This window comes from Macaca mulatta, chromosome 20, assembly GCF_049350105.2.
Source record: "Macaca mulatta isolate MMU2019108-1 chromosome 20, T2T-MMU8v2.0, whole genome shotgun sequence".
NCBI classification, from domain to species: Eukaryota; Metazoa; Chordata; class Mammalia; order Primates; family Cercopithecidae; genus Macaca; species Macaca mulatta.
Window position 1 is genome coordinate 3,732,944 of NC_133425.1, and position 21,578 is coordinate 3,754,521.

The 21,578-nt window shown below is 55.5% G+C and overlaps 1 protein-coding gene across 1 annotated transcript; it reads left to right on the forward strand.

Moving 5' to 3' along the window:
- Window positions 1–2,447: 2,447 nt before the first annotated feature.
- On the forward strand, window positions 2,448–7,412 carry TBC1D24 (TBC1 domain family member 24; the record flags this gene model as incomplete). The annotated part of the gene is given in 6 exon segments (NM_001257565.1): window positions 2,448–3,527; window positions 4,641–4,799; window positions 5,760–5,823; window positions 6,184–6,279; window positions 6,616–6,838; window positions 7,153–7,412. Coding segments are annotated over 6 exon segments (1,662 nt in total). The 3' UTR covers window positions 7,308–7,412.
- Window positions 7,413–21,578: the final 14,166 nt, after the last annotated feature.

Consider the following 21,578-nt stretch of genomic DNA (forward strand, 5'->3'; position numbering starts at 1 on the left):
TTCTGGCTCATTTGGATCCAGAAATATGCAGTTTTAAAGCTGCAGCACCTTCCATTTAGGTCCCAGCTCTCCCTCTGGAAACATGCCTGCTCCTCACCAGAGATTCCTCCCTGGAGCACCTGCCCGAAGCATAGCTTTCAAGCTGGTGGTTTTAGAAAGTTAAGAGCTGGCTTCAGAATTCCGACAGGGTGAGACAGCATAGGCTGTGACTTTCTTACCACGCACAGCTGGTTAAAGAGAACTGGGAACGGGCTGGGCGCGGTGGCTCACGCCTGTCATCCTAGCACTTTGGGAGGCTGAGGCGGATGGATCACGAGATCAGGAGATCAAGACCAGCCTGGACAACATGGTGAAACCCCATCTCTACTAAAAATACAAAAACTAGCCGGGCGTGGTGGCGGGTTCCTGTAATCCCAGCTACTCAGGAGGCTGAGGCAGGAGAATCGCTTGAGCCTGGGAGGCGGAAGTTGCAGTGAACCGAGATCACGCCACTGCACTCCAACCCGGGTGACAGTGCAAGACTCCGTCTCAAAAAAAAAAAAAAGAGAACTAGAACGAAGCATCTCTTTGCTCAAAGTGATCTTCTACTGGGGGTCCCTTTCAGAAGGACCCCAGGGTGCAGGGTGGTGTTTGGGAGCCTGGGGTGGACCATGCTGGAGCGGGGAGGTATTTTCAGCAGGGTCAGGCCCTTTTTTTGGTAGAGATGGGGTCTCACCATGTTGCCCAGGCTGGTCTTGAACTCCTGGCCTCAAATAGTCCTCCCACCTTGGCCTCCTGAGTAGCTGGGATTATAGATATGGGCCACTGTGCCCAACCAAGGGCCAAGCTCTTGAAACCCTTATAGAAACTCTATCTGTAGCCTCTCATTACTCAGAATCTGTGTGACCTATTCCGGTAACTTCATAAGTTCTGTGAAAAGAAGGTATACTCCAAAGTTTGTAATGGCTTCTCAGAACAGTCACTTGTCTTAAGTGGAAGCCCTTCTAATACTTACACAAAGATTAAGACAAATAATGTGGCTGGGTACCATGACTCTCACTTGTAATTCCAGCATGGTGGGAAGATCACTTGAGGCCTGCGGTTCAAGGCCAGCCTGGGAAACAGAACAAGACCCCATCACACACACACAGACACAGACACACACAAATAATAATAATAATAAAGAAAACAGGCCAGGTGCACTGGCTCACACTTGTAATCCCAGCACTTTGGGAGGCTGCGGTGGGTGGATTGCTTGAGGTCAGGAGTTCAAGACCAGCTTGGGTAACATGGCAAAATCTCGTCTCTACTAAAAAGAGAAAAAATTAGCTGGACATTGTGGCGCCTAACTGTAGTCCCAGCTACAGCTGAGGTGAGAGGATCACCTGAGCCCAGGAGGCAGAGGTTGCAGTGCGCCGAGATGGTGCCATTGCACTCTAGCCTGGATGTCAACGCAAGACCTTGTCTCAAACCAAATAAAACAAGGCCAGGCACAGTGGCTCATACCTGTAATCCCAACATTTTGAGAGGCCAAGACAGGATGATTGCTTGAGCCCAGGAGTTCAAGACCAGCCTGGAGGGCATAGTGAGACCCCATCTCTACAAAAAAATAAAAAATTAGGCCAGGGCAGTGCCTCTCGTCTGTAATCCCACACTTTGGGAGGCCAAGGTGGGCAGATCACGAGGTCAGGAGTTTGAGACCAGCCTGGCCAACATGGTGAAACCCTGTCTCTACTAAAAATACAAAACAATTAGCCAGGCATGGTGGTACATGCCTATAGTCCCAGCTACTCAGAAGGCTGAGTCAGGAGAATCGCTTGAACCAGGGGCTCAGAGGTTGCAGTGAGTGGAGATCGTGACACTGTACGCCAGCCTGGGTGACAGGGTGAGACTCCACCTCAAAAAAAAAAAAATTAGCTGGGCACGGTGGTGGACACCTGTCGTCCCAGCTACTCGGGAGGCTGAGGCAGGAAGATTGTTCAAGCCATTCAAAGCTGCAGAGAGCAAGGTCACGCCACTGCACCACCCTCCAACCTGGGCCATAGAGTGAGACCCTGTCTCAAAAGAAAAGAAAACAGGCCGGGCGTGGTGGCTCACGCCTGTAATCCCAGCACTTTGGGAGGCTGAGGCAGGCGGATCATGAGGTTAGGAGATTGAGACCATCCTGGCTAACACAGTGAAACCCCATCTCTACTAAAAATACAAAAATTAGCCGGGCGAGGTGGCGGGCGCCTGTAGTCCCCGTTACTCAGGAGGCTGAGGCAGGAGAATGGCGTGAAGCCGGGAGGCGGAGCTTGCAGTGAGCGGAGATCGCGCCACTGCACTCCAGCCTGGGCAACAGAGCGAGACTCCGTCTCAAAAAAAAAAAGAAAAGAAAAGAAAAGAAAACACCACATTTGAAAAAATACATTCTTTGAAATGTGAACCTTGAAACACAGATGCAAAAAATGTTGTTTTTAATCCTGCAGAGTGTGAGATGGCAGACAGGTTTGCTGAACACCCTCAGAAAGGGGGCTGGAGGATTTAGCCGCTCTGTCCTCCCCTCCCTGCAGCCCAGGGCTTCCTCCCTAGCACAGTGGCACTATGGACTCTCCGGGATACAACTGCTTCGTGGACAGAGACAAGATGGACGCTGCCATCCAGGACCTGGGGCCCAAGGAGCTGAGCTGCACTGAACTGCAGGAACTGAAGCAGCTGGCGCGCCAGGGCTACTGGGCCCAAAGCCACGCCCTGCGGGGAAAGGTGTACCAGCGCCTGATCCGGGACATTCCCTGCCGCACAGTCACGCCCGACGCCAGCGTGTACAGCGACATCGTGGGCAAGATCGTGGGCAAGCACAGCAGCAGCTACCTGCCGCTGCCCGAGTTCGTGGACAACACGCAGGTGCCCAGCTACTGCCTGAATGCGCGCGGTGAGGGGGCCGTGCGCAAGATCCTCCTGTGCATCGCCAACCAGTTCCCCGACATCTCCTTCTGCCCCGCCCTGCCGGCCGTGGTGGCCCTGCTGCTGCACTACAGCATTGACGAAGCCGAGTGCTTCGAGAAGGCCTGCCGCATCCTGGCCTGCAACGACCCCGGCAGGAGGCTGATCGACCAGAGCTTCCTGGCCTTTGAGTCGTCCTGCATGACGTTTGGGGACCTGGTGAACAAGTACTGCCAGGCGGCCCACAAGCTGATGGTGGCCGTGTCAGAGGACGTCCTGCAGGTCTATGCGGACTGGCAGCGCTGGCTGTTTGGGGAGCTGCCCCTCTGCTACTTCGCCCGGGTCTTTGACGTCTTTCTGGTGGAGGGCTACAAGGTGCTGTACCGCGTGGCGCTGGCCATCCTCAAGTTCTTCCACAAGGTGAGGGCCGGGCAGCCCCTGGAGTCGGACAGCGTGAAGCAGGACATCCGCACGTTCGTCAAACACATCGCCAAGACAGTGTCCCCGGAGAAGCTGCTGGAGAAAGCGTTCGCCATCCGCCTCTTCTCCCGCAAGGAGATCCAGCTCCTGCAGATGGCCAACGAGAAAGCCCTGAAGCAGAAGGGCATCACTGTGAAGCAGAAGAGGTAGGTCCCCGGCAGCCAGTGAGGGGCACGCCCAGGGTAGGGGGCTGGGGCAGGACGTGTCCGGCATGAGCTCATCCTGCTGGCCTCCAGGCGGCCTCTGCCCATGGTCCACCCACCCATCTGTGCATGGCTGGAAAGACACTGAAACAGGAAGGATCTTCCCAGTTACAGCCACAGACGAGGGACATTGGTTCCTATCCTCTGGGACCAGGCCCGCGGCTGAGATGAAAGCTGATGCTGGCCACGGGGTCAGAAGGCATCGCGGGAGGCCAGGCCCACTCCCAGGGTTATTTCAGGGCAGCCCCTGTTCCACCCCTCCAGCTCTGGGCTCCATGGCTGGTCTCTGCTGTGGTTGCTGGGCGTGGCCTCCCTGCCTGGAGCACAGCCCCAGGGGAGCAGGGTCAAGGGTTCATGGTGTCCTATGTGCATTTGGCAGCCGGCGCTGTGGTGGTGCCACTCTGCGGTCTGTTGACGTGCAGTCCTCTTTCTTCTGGGCCAGCAAAGGCCTGTCAGGGGATCGGTACTCACACTAACTTCTCCTTGTCTGTTTTATTTTTCTTCTCCATGTCCGTTGCTTTCTCCTGTTTTTCAGTGTGTCCCTTTCTAAAAGGTAGGTCTGAAACTGCATCCGCACACCTGGCCTCTGTCTTTCCACCAGGCTGACTCTAGGCCAGCTGATGCTCTGGGTCCCAGGGCTGCTCTCGCGGGCTGGCTTCGGCAGTGCGGCCTCCGAGCCGGACTGCTGCTCAGGCGCCTTCTGTCTGTGCGTCTGCCTGCCTCCCTGCCTGTCTGCCTCTGTCATGCTATCTCCTGGTGCTTGGCTCACCCCGAAGCCTTGTCTTGCCAGAGCAGTCATTCTCTGTCCTGATTTCTTAGAGAAAAGGTGCATTGTCCCCATCCAAGCTGGGCACTCTCCCTTCTGTAACGGGTGGGAGGTGGGGCTCCTGGGAACTTTCTCCCTGTTGGGCACCTAGAACCCGGCCCTAAACCGGGGCAAGCAGGCAAGAAGTTCCCTCTGGGCTTAGTTCCAAAGAGGCTCTGGGGCATACCTTGGGAGACATGGCCTGGCCCCGGACGTGGCTTCAGGCTCTGACCCCTGCTTGCTCCCCTCAGGCAGTTTGTACACTTGGCCGTCCATGCAGAGAACTTCCGCTCAGAGATCGTCAGCGTGAGGGAGATGAGAGACATCTGGTCCTGGGTCCCCGAGCGCTTTGCCCTATGCCAGCCCCTCCTGCTGTTCTCCTCCCTGCAGCATGGGTACAGCCTGGCCAGGTAACACCCCAAGGGGCCAGAGCGGGCGGCAGAGCTGCCCAGCCACATGTCTTGCCCACAGAGGCTGGAAATGGGCCTGAAACCTGGGCACCTGGTGAGGCCCTGCTTCTTCCTGTGGGGCCTAAGAATCAGGGTCCTTTTCTGGGCTTCTGCCCTCCCCAGGCCACCCAGACTTTGGGAGTCATGGCCAGGCATGCCACAGCTTGGGGCCGTGCAGGTGTCATGAAGACGTGGGAGGCAGAATCCCCACCTCGGAGCTCACAGCATTGTCTTGGTTGGGGGACCATGTGCGTGGCAGGTCCCGGCTGTGCTCGCTCCCCACCCTGTCATCGACATGGTGCTCTGTCAGGGACCCCAGGCCTGCTGCCCTCCAGGGTGGCGCTGCCAGGTGCAGCCAGGGAGCCTCCCTCCAGCCTTGGACAGCATGTGGCCGTGGGAGCTCTGGGTTGGGCCTGGGATGACCTGGAGGTGAGGTAGGCAGAGCTGGTCCAGCCCCCACCCGGCACCGTTAACAGGTTCACAACGCCTCAAGCTTTTTGGCATAGCTGGAGCCACTTCTCCTGGCCCTGCCAAGGACACAAGCCAAGCTTTGGGTGCCACATTGGCAGACACGGGCATCTTTGGCTCCCACGTGCCTGGGCTGCGAGGATGAGCCAAACCTCCCCACCGCGGGGACCTGTTCCTCTGGTTCCTACTTCCCCAGCCCCTGGCGCTTGGCTCTGCACTGGGGCCTTCCGCTGCAGGCCTCTCCCCTGAGTCACACCAGGGCAGGCTGTCCTGGGGATGGCAGAAAAGGGCCAGGTGAGAAGAACACCTGGGTGAGGGTGTTGTCGGGACCCAGAGAGAAGGAAGCACAGTTCCCAGGTCTTCCGCCCCAAGACAGCCGGGGCCAGTGGAGGCTGCAGGAGGCAGCTGGGAGGGTGTGCAGGGTGACAGCTGGCATGCGTGTCTCTACGCCAGGTTCTACTTCCAGTGTGAAGGACATGAGCCTACCCTCTTGCTCATCAAGACCACGCAGAAGGAGGTGAGCACGGACCCGGGAGCCAGGGCTGGCTCTGATGGGCTCCGGAGCCTAGGCCTCCTGGGCTGGAGCCAGAGGTAGAGCGTGGGTGTGGCCAGCACATGGGGCTCATCCCACGCTCAGGGTCACAAGGGGAAATAAGACTATCCCCAACACAGCCCCCACCCACCCTTATTGCCAGCCCCAAGCCAGGGGCAGGGTGCACGCACGCTGCCTTGCCTACACAACCCCTGCCCTGGGGTGGGGCTGGGAGACGGCAATGCCTGCACCCCCACCTGTGACTTGGTGGGGCTGGAGTAGGCTGGAGCACAGGGACGCTCCTGGGGGCCTGTGGGCACAGCCTCACCCAGACCTTTCCCCCAGGTGTGTGGTGCTTACCTGTCCACAGACTGGAGTGAGAGAAATAAGTTTGGAGGCAAACTGGGCTTCTTTGGGACCGGAGAATGCTTTGTGTTTAGGGTGAGTGGGGCCAAGTGCCCCCCAACCCCCATGCAGACCCTGTAGCTGCATTGCTCTGGGAGCACCCGCCTGCCCTGGGGACACTGTTTGATGTCACCATGGCAGTCACCCAGCAGCGTCATCGCCATGTGTGCTTCGGGTTTGATCTTTCAGCTGCGCGCTGCTCCGAGGCAGGGGGGCTTATCTGCTCGAGCCACCACCTCCCCAGCCCCTGGCTCGGGCTGCACCCACCTTGGGCTCTGGGTGCAGATTCGGGGGATGAAACAGGCTGTGGCTCTGGGGCAGAGGGTCCTGCAAGTGCCTGCACCAGCTCCTCATGCTCTGCTTCCACCCCAGCTGCAGCCTGAGGTGCAGCGCTACGAGTGGGTGGTGATCAAGCACCCTGAGCTGACCAAGCCCCCACCCTTGACGGCTGCCGAGCCCACCGCCCCGCTCAGCCACTCCGCCTCCTCAGACCCTGCCGACCGCCTCTCGCCCTTCCTGGCTGCTCGCCACTTCAACCTGCCCTCCAAGACCGAGTCCATGTTCATGGCAGGGGGCAGCGACTGCCTCATCGTGGGTGAGTGCCAGCAGACGGGGCCCTGGGATGAGGGTGTGGGGGTCCGGGCAGCTGAAGCTGCTGCACCCAGCCCTCCCTGACCGGGGTGGCAGAGAAGAGGCCCTGGGTGTCGGGGTGGACCAGGCACGATGGGTGAGAGGGAGCTGGGAGGGAGCGACCAGCCTGGACAGCTAGTCCTGGGGGCTATGGAGGGTCAAGGGTCTGTGCGGTTTCAGAGAGGCCTGTGCAGGGCAGGACAGCTGGGACAGCAGGTGAGGTGCCTGGGGCAGTGCTGATGGGGCAGTCAGACCGCAACTGACCTGAGCATCCTGCAGGGGGAGGAGGTGGCCAGGCGCTCTACATTGATGGGGACCTGAACCGGGGCCGCACAAGCCACTGTGACACCTTCAACAACCAGCCCCTCTGCTCCGAGAACTTCCTCATCGCTGCTGTGGAGGCCTGGGGCTTCCAGGACCCTGACACCCAGTGACAGCCTATGCCACGGTGACTGAGCCGCGGTGGGGTGGTGGGCCAAGGCTGGGCTGCCACCTTGGGCAGCAGAGAGCAGATGAGACCCCCCATGTGGTGGGCAGGGTTGGGGGACAGCAGGGCCCCGTGGCCGAGCCTGGCGTTGCCTGGACCTGCTGCTGCCTCTACCTGGGGTTTGGGCTGGGCTTCCCCAGTCCACCTGCATCTGGGTCAGAGCTGGAGGGGCTGCAGTGCCCCCAGCCCCACCCAGAGCTGGCATAGGAAGTACCTTCCTCCTCCTTGGAGGCTTCCTTAGCCCAAGGCCTTGGGAGTGTCTGGGTCTTGCTGCCCCTGAGCTTCTCTATGCAGCCTGAGCCCCGGGGGTGGGAGTGGAATGGCAGCGGGAACGTGCAGCTGAGGGTGGGCTTGTGGTGCCCCCTGCTGGTGCTGCGTAGCATCGCACCCTCCCGAGCAGGGCCCTGCAGCCTGGCTGACTGGCGACTGAATCCCAGAGTAGATCCTGAGAAGAGACTGGCACCCTTGGGCCTGCCCCCTGGCGGATCCCACCTCCTGTCCCGGGCCTTTGCCCCAGTTCCCTCCCCAGGCCTCCTGGGCCACCTCTCTCAGTAACCCTGCTTGGCCGGCTCTGAGGCTCCCCTGGGCTGCGTTTGGGAACTGCTGGGTGGGAGGAGGAGGGTGGGATTTGTGCTGGGCTCCACCCCCAGGGAGGGTGGGAGCTGGAGGGAATGTCACATGTCCTCGTGTTTCTGCAGAGCCTGAAGCTTTTGCTGGGCCTCCCTGCGTGTTCCCATCTGAAGAGGTGGCCCCGGGAGAGGCCCTCAGGGACCGACCCAGACCAGCAAGCTCGATTTCCAGGGGTCTGCCCAGAGAAGCCTGGACCCAGGGGACTTCTCAGCCCCCCTCCGTTCCAGCCCAGGCCTCCTTGAGTTCTTGTAGCCTCTGCAGCTGCCCATTTCACCTCTTTGTCATTGCAGTGACCTGGGGCCCAAGGTCACGCCCAAGCCCCTCTTTGTGGCATGCTCATCTCAGTTCATCCCCAGCTGCTTCTCTGCACCAGGCCCTGCGCCCTCCCCAGGCCCTGGCCACCCAGTACCTCCTTGGCCACCTTGCATGGATGCATGTCCCCCCTCTGTCCTTCTTGTGGTGCTGTGGCTGGCCACGTGTCAGGGTTTTCTCTCATCTTACAGCCTTTGGGCCCCTGGGCCCCTGCCCTGCCTAAGCCCTGCACTGGCCAGACACAGGTAGGTGCCAAGGGAGGCCTTGCCTCTGGGCACTGTAGGGGGCAGCCCCCTGCCTTGTGACCTCCCTCCGTGCCCTGTGACCTCCTTCAGCTGGTATTGAGGGTCTGGCCACCACGGAGGGGAGAAGGGAGAAGTGGAGGCCCGAGTGGCTGTTCTGGGACCATGGAGGCCTGGGTCACAGATACAGGTACCAGCAGTCCTGCCCCTACTTCCGTCCCTGCTGGTCTCCAGCCAGTGCCACTTGGAGTCCCCTGCACTGTGCCACTGTCCATCCCCACACCGTTGCCTGCTCCTCCCATGAGGCTTCAGCCTCCCCTGACCATCTGCTCACGTAGCCTCTGACTGGGCCCATAGTGGTGCAGGAGGAAGGACCGGGAACCCTGCGTGGCTTTGGGCAAGCTGACAAACCCATCTGGAACTCAGTTTCCCCAACTGTGAAATGGGGCCAGTCCCCATGCCCTGCTGTCCTCCTCACAGGACTGTTGAGAGGCTCGCAGGGGGACAGGGTGAATCCCTCTCTCCGGGAGAGGTATGGGAGGGAAGTCGCCACTCATCTCACAGCCCACTGCAGCCCTCCAGGCCCCCGCCTGAGTCCCCAAGGCCCTCATCTGTACCGCCAGCTTTGGTGTTCATTAAACATGGTCTTGCTGCATCAACTCCAGGGCTCCAAGCTGAGTCTGATCTCTTCAGCCAGGGGCCTCCGGGGGCTTCCTGGGCCTACAGCCAAGCAGGTGTGGGAGGCTGCCCGCTGCAGTGCTCACCTACATTCTATGACTGGAATGCTGCAAGCCTCTTCCAGAGGGAGCCCTCCAGGAGCAGGGAAGTCATATCCGAGGACCATTTGTAGGTTTCCCTCTGCAAACTTCCTGAACTGGGTGGTGACTTTTCTGGCGAGTTAAGTCCAGTAGGTTCTGCGTGGCTGCCCCGGGGGGCCCCACCCTGGCCTTGCAGTGATCTGGACCAGGAAGACGGATTGCTGCTGGCTCATGATTTCCACATCATGAGCGAAGTTCTTTGTTTTTTGTGTGCATGCAAAATGTTGTTTCTTTAAATTTAATCTCTTTTCCTAACTTTTCTAACCTAGAAGGTATGTGTGATTATTATCTTTTTTATTCTTATCACTATACTTGTTATTATCTGATATTAGGCATTCCCAAATAGAACATAATTTATTTTGTTAATGTTCTCTATTTCTTCTTGATTATTTATTAGCTTTGGATGTTAAAAATTAGCCAAAAGCGGCCGGGCGCGGTGGCTCAAGCCTGTAATCCCAGCACTTTGGGAGGCCGAGACGGGCGGATCACGAGGTCAGGAGATCGAGACCATCCTGGCTAACACGGTGAAACGCCGTCTCTACTAAAAAATACAAAAAACTAGCCGGGCGAAGTGGCGGGCGCCTGTAGTCCCAGCTACTTGGGAGGCTGAGGCAGGAGAATGGCGTGAACCCGGGAGGCAGAGCTTGCAGTGAGCTGAGATCCGGCCACTGCACTCCAGCCTGGGCGACAGAGCATGACTCCGTCTCAAAAAAAAAAAAAAAAAAAAAAAAAAAAAAAATTAGCCAAAAGTGGCTGCTCTGCCTATGGAGTAGCTATTCTTTGTTAAAAAAAAAAAAAAAAGCCAACATTTGATAAAATTGCATAATGAATTCTTATTTGTTTTTAGAAACATTCAAACATTTATTTAGTTTTGTTTTTTTTTTTTTTTTGAGACGGAGTTTCACTCTGTCTCCCGGGCTGGAGTGCAGTGGCGCGATCTCGGCTCACCGCAAGCTCCGCCTCCCAGGCTCCCGCCATTCTCCTGCCTCAGCCTCCCGAGTAGCTGGGACTACAGGCGTGCACCACCAAGCCCGGCTAATTTTTTTGTGTTTTTAGTAGAGACGGGGTTTCACCATGTTAGCCAGGATGGTCTAGAGCTCCTGACCTCGTGATCCGCCCGCCTCGGCCTCCCAAAGTGCTGGAATTACAGGCGTGAGCCACCGCGCCCGGCCCTTTTTTTTTTTTTTTTTTTTTTTTTTTGAGACGGAGTCGCCCAGGCCAGTGGCCGGATCTCGGCTCACTGCAACCTCCGCCTCCCAGGTTCAAGCGATTCTCCTGCCTCAGCCTCCTGAGTAGCTGGGATTACAGGCACACGCCACCGTGCCCAGCTAAATATTTTTTTGGTATTTTTAGTAGAGGCGGAGTTTCACCATGTTGGTCAGGCTTGTCTTGAACTCCTGACCTTGTGATCCACCCACCTCAGCCTCCCAAAGTGCAGGGATTACAGGGGTGAGCCACTGCGCCTAGCCTATTTTAAAATTTTTTTTAATAGACCACTTTGTGCTGAATAAATGTTTAACATTTATTTTCAAAACAACAATTGAACCTAATTTAAAATAGTTTATTTAAATGAATTCATTAAAGCAGATTATATGCCTTTGGGGCTTCAGAAAATCAGTTTAAACAAAAGAACTTATGAGAGCAAGTCATTTGTACTTGAATTTTTTCAGAGTTTTAATGAATTAAAGTATTTTCATTTTTTCTATTTTTGTAAGCCGCGTACTTCATTTTTTGAGTTTTTCAGTGGAATTTGTTTTAAAAAATTTTGAAGATTTCTGAGGCCTTCATATTTCTCTTATCCACTTTCTGAGCCCATAAAGCCTTTGCAGTATCCCTGAGTAGTTTATATTTAATAATTTGGTTGTGTAGCTTTTTATTTTGAAGTAATTTTTGATTTGCAGAAGAGTTGCAGAGATGGTACAGGGTTTCCATGGACCCTCACCTTCCCCCATGTCAACATCAAAACAAAGAAATTAACATTGTTGCATTGCTGTTAACTAAACCACAGGCCTATTGAGATTGCCCCGTTTTTCCCACTGTCCAGGAATCCATTTAATTTTTACAGTTATTTACTTTCTCACATTTTTACTAAGTCCAGAATATCATCAAACTCACAAAACCACTGGTCAAAAAACCCAAATGGCCACTAATTAGGCAATATAGCACCTGCCTCAAATTTGGGTTCATATGGATTTCTTTTTCTCCCTTTTTGTGGAGAACAGTCTTGCTATGTTGCCCAGGCTAGTCTTGAACCCCTGGGCTCAAGCACTCCTCCCTCCTCCCACCTCTGCCTCCGTAAGTTCTGGGATTACAGGCATGAACCACTGTGCCCAGCTCATCTGGATTTTTGCTGGTTCTCTTTCTCAGCCTAAATGTCTTGTTTGCATGGAGAAATTAATAAATGAAGCAGGAGTGCCAAACAAGCCTCACAGGCTCTTCACCCTACAACATCTATGTTAAGTAGAAAAGTATGTGGATTTTTAAAAATAATCTGGTATAAAGAGTTTTTAAGAATTATCTTCATCATCCTAATATCAGATTGTGCTTGAGAAGTTAGGTACAATGTAATGCGATTCATTGCTAAAAACAAATGCCTTCCACAGTTGCAGACTCACTCATTTTACCAAACTATGGAATCTGTCAACACCTTTGCTTGGGACCAAGGAAGCAAAGTCATTGAATACCGTGTTCTGTAGACATGTGACCTGTGATAAGGCACAGACAACACGAACTGGCAAAAACATTGGCGTTTGCTCAAAAGCTTATGAGCTAAGGATCAAAGGGAAAAAAGAGCTGTGTGAATAATTTTACCTCTTAGTTCTTATGAAGGATGGTTATCGGACTGGAAAAATGTTTATTGGACTGATGCTTTGGAGCCTCTCAATGAATGTAATAAAAAAATAATGTGTAGTGAGCACAAATGTATGGATTTGCAGCGCAATCCAACTTTGAAAACGTGAAAATAAGTGATTTAGTGATACGTTTGGTTGGTGTTAATTTGAATCCTAAATAAAATTGAGAACTGGTAAAAGAAGGTCACTGTGGAATAACTTGCTATGAGAAGGCTTAGAGGGATGGGAAGTCCTGGACGCCTCTTCTCCAGGATGTCAGAAGAGAGAGGGGAGCGCTAGGTTGACAAGATCGCATCTGCGCATTGTGGTCACCAGTGAGCCTCTCCGCTGAGGCAACAGGTACGTGATGCCACATCTGCAGCCATGGCTGGTGAGAACAGCACCATTCCCTGATCTGTCTTTTCTTTTGTTCCTAGTGCCTGTTGTGTGGACAACTGCACTCAGCAGAGTTTTAGGGAGACTTAGAGGAGCCGCCGTGAAGAATCAGCATCAGACGCCTCATCAGGAATCCCTGGCAAGGCCGGCTGTGGTGGCTCACACCTGGAATCCCAAGACTTTAGGAGGCTGAGGTGGGTGGATTGTTCGAGGCCAGGAGTTTGAGACCAGCCTGGGCAGCATAGGGAGACTCCATCTCCACAAACAAATAATAAAGAATGTCATGTATAAAACCGAGTATCAAAAAGCAAACTCAACCTTTCTCATTCAGAATTTCAAAATGAGTATTTCCTTTGGAAGTTTGCATATATATATATTTGTTTTGAAATGGAGTCTTGCTCTGTCGCCCAGGCTGGAGTGCAGTGGCGCAATCTTGGCTCACTGCAAGCTCCGCCTCCTGGGTTCACATCATTCTCCTGCCTCAGCCTCCCAAGTAGCTGGGACTACAGGCGCCCACCACCATGCCCAGCTAATTTTTTGTATTTTTAGTAGAGACAGGGTTTCACCATGGTCTCGATCTCCTGACCTTGTGATCCGCCTGCCTCAGCCTCCCAAAGTGCTGGGATTACAGACGTGAGCCACCGCGCCCGGTCACGTCAATATTAATGAATGTCTTTTCTTTTTTTTTTTTTTTCGTTTGAGATGGAATCTTGCTCTGTCACCCAGCCTGGAATGCAGTGGTGCGATCTTAGCTCACTGCAACTTCCAACTCCCAGGTTTGAGGGATCCTCCTGCTTCAGCCTCCTGAGTAGCTGGGATTACAGGTGCCTGCCACCATGCCCGGCTAATTTTTGTATTTTTAGTAGAGACGGAGTTTCATCATGTTGGCCGGGCTGGTACCTAACTCCTGGCCTCAAGTTAGCTCCTGCCTCAGCCTCCCAAAGTGCTGGGATTACAGGGGGGTGAGCCACCGTGCCCGGCCACATGTCTTTTCTAGTACCTTGTGTTTAATTGTGGATCCGTATAATACAAAGAAAAACAGAATGCCTTTTTTCTTTTGAGCCCTGCACAGATGGCCCCTCCCTGTCCAGTTCCTCCAGTGAGCCCGAGGCTGCCGGGGGTCCTCCCTGCAGCTGCTGCGGAACCTCTGCCTGCCGTCATGTGAGCTGCCTCTGTCCACTCTATCCTCTCCCCCAGACTGGCCACGGGGGTGGCCCCTTCCTGCCAAGCCCTCTTTCTTTGCTTCTCTGAACACCTTCCTGCAGTGCCTTCAGCGGACTGTTGGGGCAGCGGCTCGGAGGCCACTCCCGGGTCTGAGAGGCCTCCTGGTCTGCTAGCCTGGCAGGAAGCTTGGCCCCCAACACAGCCACAGCTCTCTGGCACCAGGTTTCTTTTTTTTTTTTTTTTTTTTGAGACGGAGTCTCACTCTGTCGCCCAGGCTGGAGTGCAGTGGCCAGATCTCAGCTCACTGCAAGCTCCGCCTCCCGGGTTCACGCCATTCTCCTGCCTCAGCCTCCCGAGTAGCTGGGACTACAGGCGCCCGCCACCTCGCCCGGCTAGTTTTTTGTACTTTTTAGTAGAGACGGGGTTTCACCGTGTTAGCCAGGATGGTCTCGATCTCCCGACCTCGTGATCCGCCCGTCTCGGCCTCCCAAAGTGCTGGGATTACAGGCTTGAGCCACCGCGCCCGGCCCAGGTTTCTTTCAGTTCCTCTGAACTGAGAGCCTCTGCTTCCCGGCCTTTGCATGTGCTGTTTGCCACTCCTCATGCCTGGGTCCCAGCGTCCCTCCCAGGATTTCCCTGAGCTCTCTGCCGAGGCTGGGTCCCCATTCTAGCTTCACAGCACCTGAGACAGGGGTTGGCTGGTCTCCCTGCCCCCTGTCCTGAAGACTGTCAGCCTCAAGGGGCAGGAGCGCTCAGCACTGCAGAATGAACTGAAGCCCCTTTGGGTCGGTCTGTGCTGCTGCTGTGTGTTCAGGGCAATCGGAGATTTTTCAGGTGTGTTCCTGGGGCCTGTGGTGGTGGGACACCCCCTTCCCCCGCCCACCACGCTCCCTGCAGTAACTCTTCCACTTACTGTAAGTGCACGGACTGTCTTGTGGTTGACGTTAGGACATACACTCAGGCCAGAATTGGGCAAGACTGTTCCTGAGCGGGGCGTGCAGAGCACTCTGGCCTGGGAGGTGGGGCGCCGGGCTGCTTCCTCCTGCAGGCTAGCTCAGGGTGGGGCTGGTGTCTGCCCAGAGCTTGGCCAGGCAGTGCCGCCCCCTCCCCTCCTGCTGCCTCCAGCACCAGCCTTCCTTCAGGCTGCTTCCTGGACCTAGCCTGTGGCAGGTGTCCGGGGCCCATTCTCCCCTCTAGGTTGCCATGAAACTGTTTCATTGTCCTTTCAAAAAAATTGAAGTGAAATTGACATACTATCCAATCATTTCAATGACCCCAGACAGAGGTGGTGGGTGCATGAATGAGAGTGTTGGGCATCCACCACCTCTAGTTCCATGGCATTTCCCCATTCCTAAAGGAAAACCTGTCCCCAGCAAGTAGTTGCTCCCCATTCCTCTCTATCTTATGGCTTTGGGTTTCGTTTTCTTTTCTTTCTTTTTTTTTTTTTGAGACGGAGTCTGGCTCTGTCGCCCAGGCTGGAGTGCGGTGGCCGGATCTCAGCTCACTGCAAGCTCTGCCTCCCGGGTTTACGCCATTCTCCCGCCTCAGCCTCCTGAGTAGCTGGGACTACAGGCGCCCGCCACCTCGCCCGGCTAGTTTTTTGTATTTTTTAGTAGAGACGGGGTTTCACTGGGTTAGCCAGGATGGGCTCGATCTCCTGACCTTGTGATCCGCCCGTCTCGGCCTCCCAAAGTGCTGGGATTATAGGCTTGAGCCACCGCGCCCGGCCAGGTTTCGTTTTCATGTTTTTGTTTTTTTTTTTGTTTTGTTTTTGTTTTTTTTTGGGATGGAGCCTTGCTCTGTCGCCCAGGCTGGAGTGCAGTGGCACGATCTCCACTCGCTGCAAGCTCCGCTTCCCGGGTTCACACCATTCTTCTGCCTCAGCCTCCCGTGTAGCTGGGACTACAGGTGCCTGCCACCATGCCCAGCTCATTTTTTAAAATGTATTTTTAGTAGAGACGGGGTTTCACCATGTTAGCCAGGATGGTCTTGATCTCCTGACCTCGTGATCCGCCCATCTCGGCCTCCCAAAGTGCTGGGATTATAGGCGTGAGCCACTGCGCCCAGCCTGTTTTTTTTTTGTTTTTTTGTGTTTTTGTTTTTTTGAGACAGAGTCTCGCTCTGTCACCCAAGCTGGAGTGCAGTGGCACGATCTCGGCTCACTGCAACCTCCCCTTCCTGGGTTCAAGTGATTCTTCTACCTCAGTCTCCCTAGTAGCTGGGATTACAGGCACACACCACCACGCCCAGCTAATTTTTGCATTTTTAGTAGAGACAGGATTTCACCATGTCAGCCAGGCTGGTCTCCAACTGCTGACCATAGGTGATCCGCTTACCTTGGTCTCACAAAGTGCTGGGATTACAGGCATGAGCCACTTGCACCCGACCAGTCTCTGACTTACTTAAATACAAACTGGATCAGTTTCTCCCCTGCTCTATGCCCTCTCTTCATCTTTTAAGTCCTAATTCAGAGATCACCTCTTCTGGGACCCACTGAGCTAGTCCCAGCACCTCCTTCCCTTGTCCCCGCTGCTTCTAGGAACCACGTTTCTGGTGTAGCGTTGGCTGTGCCGTTGGGGATGCTACTGCCCCCTGGTGGGCCGCCAGGTCTTGCGGGACTCTAACTTGTCTTTGGCAGGGGCCTCACTCAGCACCTGGCACAATAGTAGGTGCTCAGGGAACTGAACGAATGGGTCAGGGTCTGAGACGGGCAGGGGCTGCGGTGGTGACCCCTGTCCCCCTGGGTGGAATGTGAGAGGCTATGTTGGCCTTCAGGGTGCACCCCAAGACCAGACATGGGGTCTGGGCTGCCCAGGGCTGAGCATTTATCTGACACCCGTTCTGAGAACCAGGTCGTGGTGCAGGTGCAGCCCCTGGTCCTGGTAATTTGGAAGTTTGTGTCCAAAAAACCCCCAAATGGCCACTAATTAGGCACTATAGCACCTGTGAGCCAATGGGGTCCTCCGCCTGCCCACCTACCTGCGGAAGCAGCACCGCACACTGCCACCTGGTGGTCAGGGTCGGCGGGACTCCCTGCCCACCCCGCCGGGTCCTTAAAGAGGAGGACCCACTCACGCCCTTCTCCATCAACCCTGAAAGCTTGGGATGAGCAAGAAGGGGGAGCTGCCCTGTCCTTGGGGTCATTGCAGTCGTCTGCCTCCGACCTCTCTCCCCTTCAGTGCCTGCTGTCCAGCGAGAGCAGCTCAGGGCTCCACCTCCCCTGCCACCCTCAACTTTGGGGAGCCTCCTTGCACCAAGCACCTTGTGCGGCGCCGAGTCCTACTTGCACCTTGTTGTCTTTACCTCTGGCATGTTTTTTTATTAAAAAAAAAAAATTCAGGCCGGGCACGGTGGCTCACGCCTGTAATCCCAGCACTTTGGGAGGCTGAGGCAGGCAGATCATGGGGTCAGGAGGTGGAGACCATCCTGGCTAACACGGTGAAACCCCATCTCTACTAAAAGTACAAAAAATTAGCCTGGCATGGTGGCGGGCGCCTGTAGTCCCAGCTACTTGGGAGGCTGAGGCAGGAGAATGGCGTGAACCAGGGAGGCGGAGTTTGCAGTGATCCGAGATCGCGCCACTGCACTCCAGCCTGGGCGGCAGAGCCAGACCCCGTCTCAAAAAAAAAAAAATAAATAAAAAATAAAAAAAAAATTCACTGTGTCATTGTTTAAGCCTTAACTTTTTTTTTTTTTTTTTTTTTTTTTTTGAGACGGAGTCTCGCTCTGTCGCCCAGGCTGGAGTGCAGTGGCCGGATCTCAGCTCACTGCAAGCTCCGCCTCCCGGGTTCACGCCATTCTCCTGCCTCAGCCTCCCGAGTAGCTGGGACAACAGGCGCCCGCCACCGCGCCCGTCTAGTTTTTTGTATTTTTTAGTAGAGACGGGGTTTCACCGTGTTCGCCAGGATGGTCTCGATCTCCTGACCTCGTGATCCGCCCGTCTCGGCCTCCCAAAGTGCTGGGATTACAGGCTTGAGCCACCGCGCCCGGCCGCCTTAACTTTTAATGATAACAAAATAAAGCACCTTTGGTCATACCCCTGATGGTACACCTGTGTTCTTGGCCCATTTCCTTTGGCCCTGCTGGGGCCACACGTCTCTCCTGGAAGCAGGTCGAGAGTGCCCGGTGCCATCTCCCAGCGTTGTGCATCTCTGGGTGTGTCCTCAGGGCAACTCAGAAGGATGGCTGTCTTCAGGAGCAGGCATCTGCAGGTACACTGTCGTCTGCAGATCAGGCTGCCCCCCAGCCCTTTGTGATGGCTTTCTCGGGAGAAGTTCATCTCCCCAGTCACTCATGAGACTTTATTCCTTGTCTCTTTATCCCCATCCTCCCCTACCCTTGCTGGGGTGTCTGCAAAATGCCGCTGGTCCCTCCTGCAGGAGCCCACCCTGCATCTCTCTACTGTTCCTGTTGGGGTCTCTGAACTGAGTTTCTCAAAGTCCCTCTCCCAGTTCCTGGAAATCCCCGTTGCTGTAGCAGTGACAGGCCAGGGGCTCGTGACCTGTGGTTTCACGCCAAGAGGGAAGTAGCTGTGAGGGGGGAGAGAGATGTGTGTCCCTGGCCATCCCCACCCCAGAGGCCACTCCACCCTGGGGTTCTGCCTGGTGCTGGGAGACCAAGGGGAAGGAGATCTGGGTCCTTCCTGGCCCTGTCACTGGTCATCAGTCAGCTGTGGAGCCCACCACAGAGGAAGCCCCTGGAGCTCCAGTTTCAGGTTCTCTCGGCAGCTGCTACCTGGATGCCTGGCAATGCTCTTAACCTTCTGAGGCTTGTTTCCCTGACCAGGAAATGAGGGTCACGGTGAGAGTGAGGGGTGATGGTGCCCAGACAGAGCCTGGCCCACCCTGGTGCTCCGGAAATACCACCTGTATGTGTCCGGCACCCTACCAGGTCAAGGACACAGAAAAAGGGACACAGCGACCCTCAGTGGGGAGGCAGTGAGTGAAAAAAAAATCACAGGCCGGGCATGGTGGCTCACGCCTGTCATCCCAGCATTTTGGGAGGCCGAGGCAGGCAGATCACGAGGTCAAGGGATTGAGACCATTCTGGCCAACATGGTGAAACTCCATCTCTACTAAAAATACAAAATTTAGCCAGGCATGCTGGCGTGCACCTGTAGTCCCAGCTACTCGGGAGCGTGAGGCAGGAGAATGCTTGAATCTGGGAGGCAGAGGTTGCAGTGAGCCGAGATCATGCCACTGCACTCCAGCCTGCCAATAGAGCAAGATGTTGTCTCAAAAAAAAAAAAAAGAAAAAATCAGAGTGTGAGGGGAGCATCCAGAGAGGCCTGAAGGAGGTGCCTGAGGAGGAAGAAGGAGGGGAAGGAAAGGAGGGCTTCCTGGAGGAGGTGGTGTTCTAAATCCTGAGGCCCATTTTTATTTTTATTTCTTTTTTTTTTTGAGACAGAGTCTTGCTCTGTCGCCCAGGCTGGAATGCAGTGACACGATCTCGGCACACTGCAACCTCCGCCTCCTGGGTTCAAGCGATTCTCCTGCCTCAGTCTCCGGAGTAGCTGGGATTACAGGTGCGTGCCACCACGCCCAGCTAAATTTTTGGGTTTTTTTGAGACGGAGTCTGGCTCTATCGCCCAGGCTGGAGTGCAGTGGCACGATGTCCACTCACTGCAAGCTCCACCTCCCAGGTTCACGCCGTTCTCCTGCCTCAGTCTCAGTCCCAGTAGTAGCTGGGACTACAGGCGCCCGCCACCATGCCCGGCTAATGTTTTTGTGTTTTTAGTAGAGACGGGGTTTCACCGTGTTCACCAGGATGGTCTACGATCTCCTGACCTAGTGATCAGCCCGCCTCGGCCTCCCAAAGTGCTGGGATTACAGGTATGAGCCACCGCGCCCGGCCTAATTTTTTGTATTTTTAGTGGAGACAGGGTTTCACCGTGTTAGCCAGGAGGTCTCTGTCTCCTGACCTTGTGATCCACCTGCCTTGGCCTCCCAAAATGTTGGGATTACAGGCATCTGGCCAACTGAGGCACATTTCTTAAGCAGGGAGTGAGGAAGAGAGTTGGTGCAGACACAGGTGATGCACACACGTTGGAGGGTTGGTGATGAGAAGTGGGAGGGGACCAGAGAGGGCCCCTGAGGGGCTGAAGGATTCCAGGATGGAAAGTGCCCATTGGAAAGATCCTGTGGCTTTAAGGTGAAGACTGGGTTGATTGGGGGTAGGCAATGAGAAGACCTAGGCCAGGCAGTGGCAGGGGCAGGGGCAGGGGCAGGGACACAAGCTGGGGAGGCAGGATCCCGGGATCCTGAGTAATAGAGAGTGGGGAGGGAGTAGTGGCGTGACATCAGGCTGCAGGGGGGATGGGCGTGCCTTCTGCAGGAATGGAAATAACCCAGTGGAAGCTGGTGGTGAAGGGGTGGGGGCGAGCTCAGCTTCAGACACACCAGCTTGAGGTGTCAGGAGCCACACTGGAGACCCGGTATGACCTCTCACACCAGAACCTAGGCAGAAAATGAATGGGTAAGAGGCCACTGAGCACAGCTGACCCACTCCCTGCTCCTGCGGAGGGAAGTCTCTCCACGTCCCCATGTGCGCAGTCCTGGTGTTTCAGCCATAGCGGAGTTAGGTGCACTTTGCCCACGCTACACTGTTTTGTTTGAGACGAGTTCTCACTTTGTTGCCCAGGCTGGTCTTAAACTCCTGGGATCAAGTGATCCTCCTGGCTTGGCCTCCCAAAGTGCTGGGATTACAGGCGGCAGCCACTGCGCGCAGCCCACCCCTGAGCTTGGACTGTGCTGTTTCTCCATGGTGGGCTGCTCTGCACCACCTTTCCTTGGTCTGAATTCGGCCCCAGGCAGCAGCCTTCCTGGCCTGGGCTTTCCTGGAGGGCTTGGAATCATGGGGGCAGGCACTGGTGTTGCTCTCACTCAAAGGGCGGTCGGGGCTGGAATGGTGCTGGTGAGGGACAGGATGGCATAAGATGGGGGACAAAGCCAGGGCAAGGATGGGATCAAGCAAGGGAAGGGCAGAGCCAGGGGCAGCCCTGGGTATGCCAGGACCTGCAGCAAAACTGGGGCTACGGGGTCTTGTGACTCCAGGAAGACTGAGGGCGTCCGAGGCTTAGGAAGTCCACAGGAGAGAGGAGAGTGCGTGGAGAGGGTGGCAGGCCACGCAGCACAGAGGTCCACTTGAAAAGCCTGACATGTCCTTCTGCTTAGAGAAATGGCGGTCACCGGTGACCTTGGCAAGGGCAAGGAGCCGGGGAGGGAAGGGCAGGTGAGGAGGTGGAGACAGAGTGAAGATTCCTCTTCTCAGAAACAAGGGTCGGGCAAGAAAGAGGAGGAGCAAAAAGGGCCTCTGGCCATATCTGTTGCCTCCTCTCCTTTGAACCAGGACAGACTTGGGGACTTTCACGGGCTGCAAGTTCCAAGAGTCCAGGTCCAGGTTAGCCTGGGGAAGGGGCTCAAGGGAGGCTCCTGCTGGGGAAGGTGGGGCTGAGTCCAGCAGGAGGGCCAGGTCAGGGGCCATGACCCCATTGCCTACATGGAGAAGGTGATGAGCTGACATCCAGGCTACTCAGGGAGAGCTCTAACCCAGGATGAGGCCTTAGAGCTCAAAGGACACCCAGGCCTTGTGGCAGCTGCCCAGGGCCCCTGAAAGGGGGAGTGGAGATCAGGCAGAGGGGGTGCCAGGGACTGCCACACAGGATCAGTAGGGCAGCACCAGCCCTGGCTGGGCTGCTTTCACTGCTGCGGGAACCGCTCCAACTGCTCCAGAAAGATGGCCCTGAAGGTGTAGGCTTTGCGTGCGTGGGTGGCTGCAAGGACAGGTGGGAGGACCGAGACGCCAGAATGTGCAGAGCCTGGGGGGC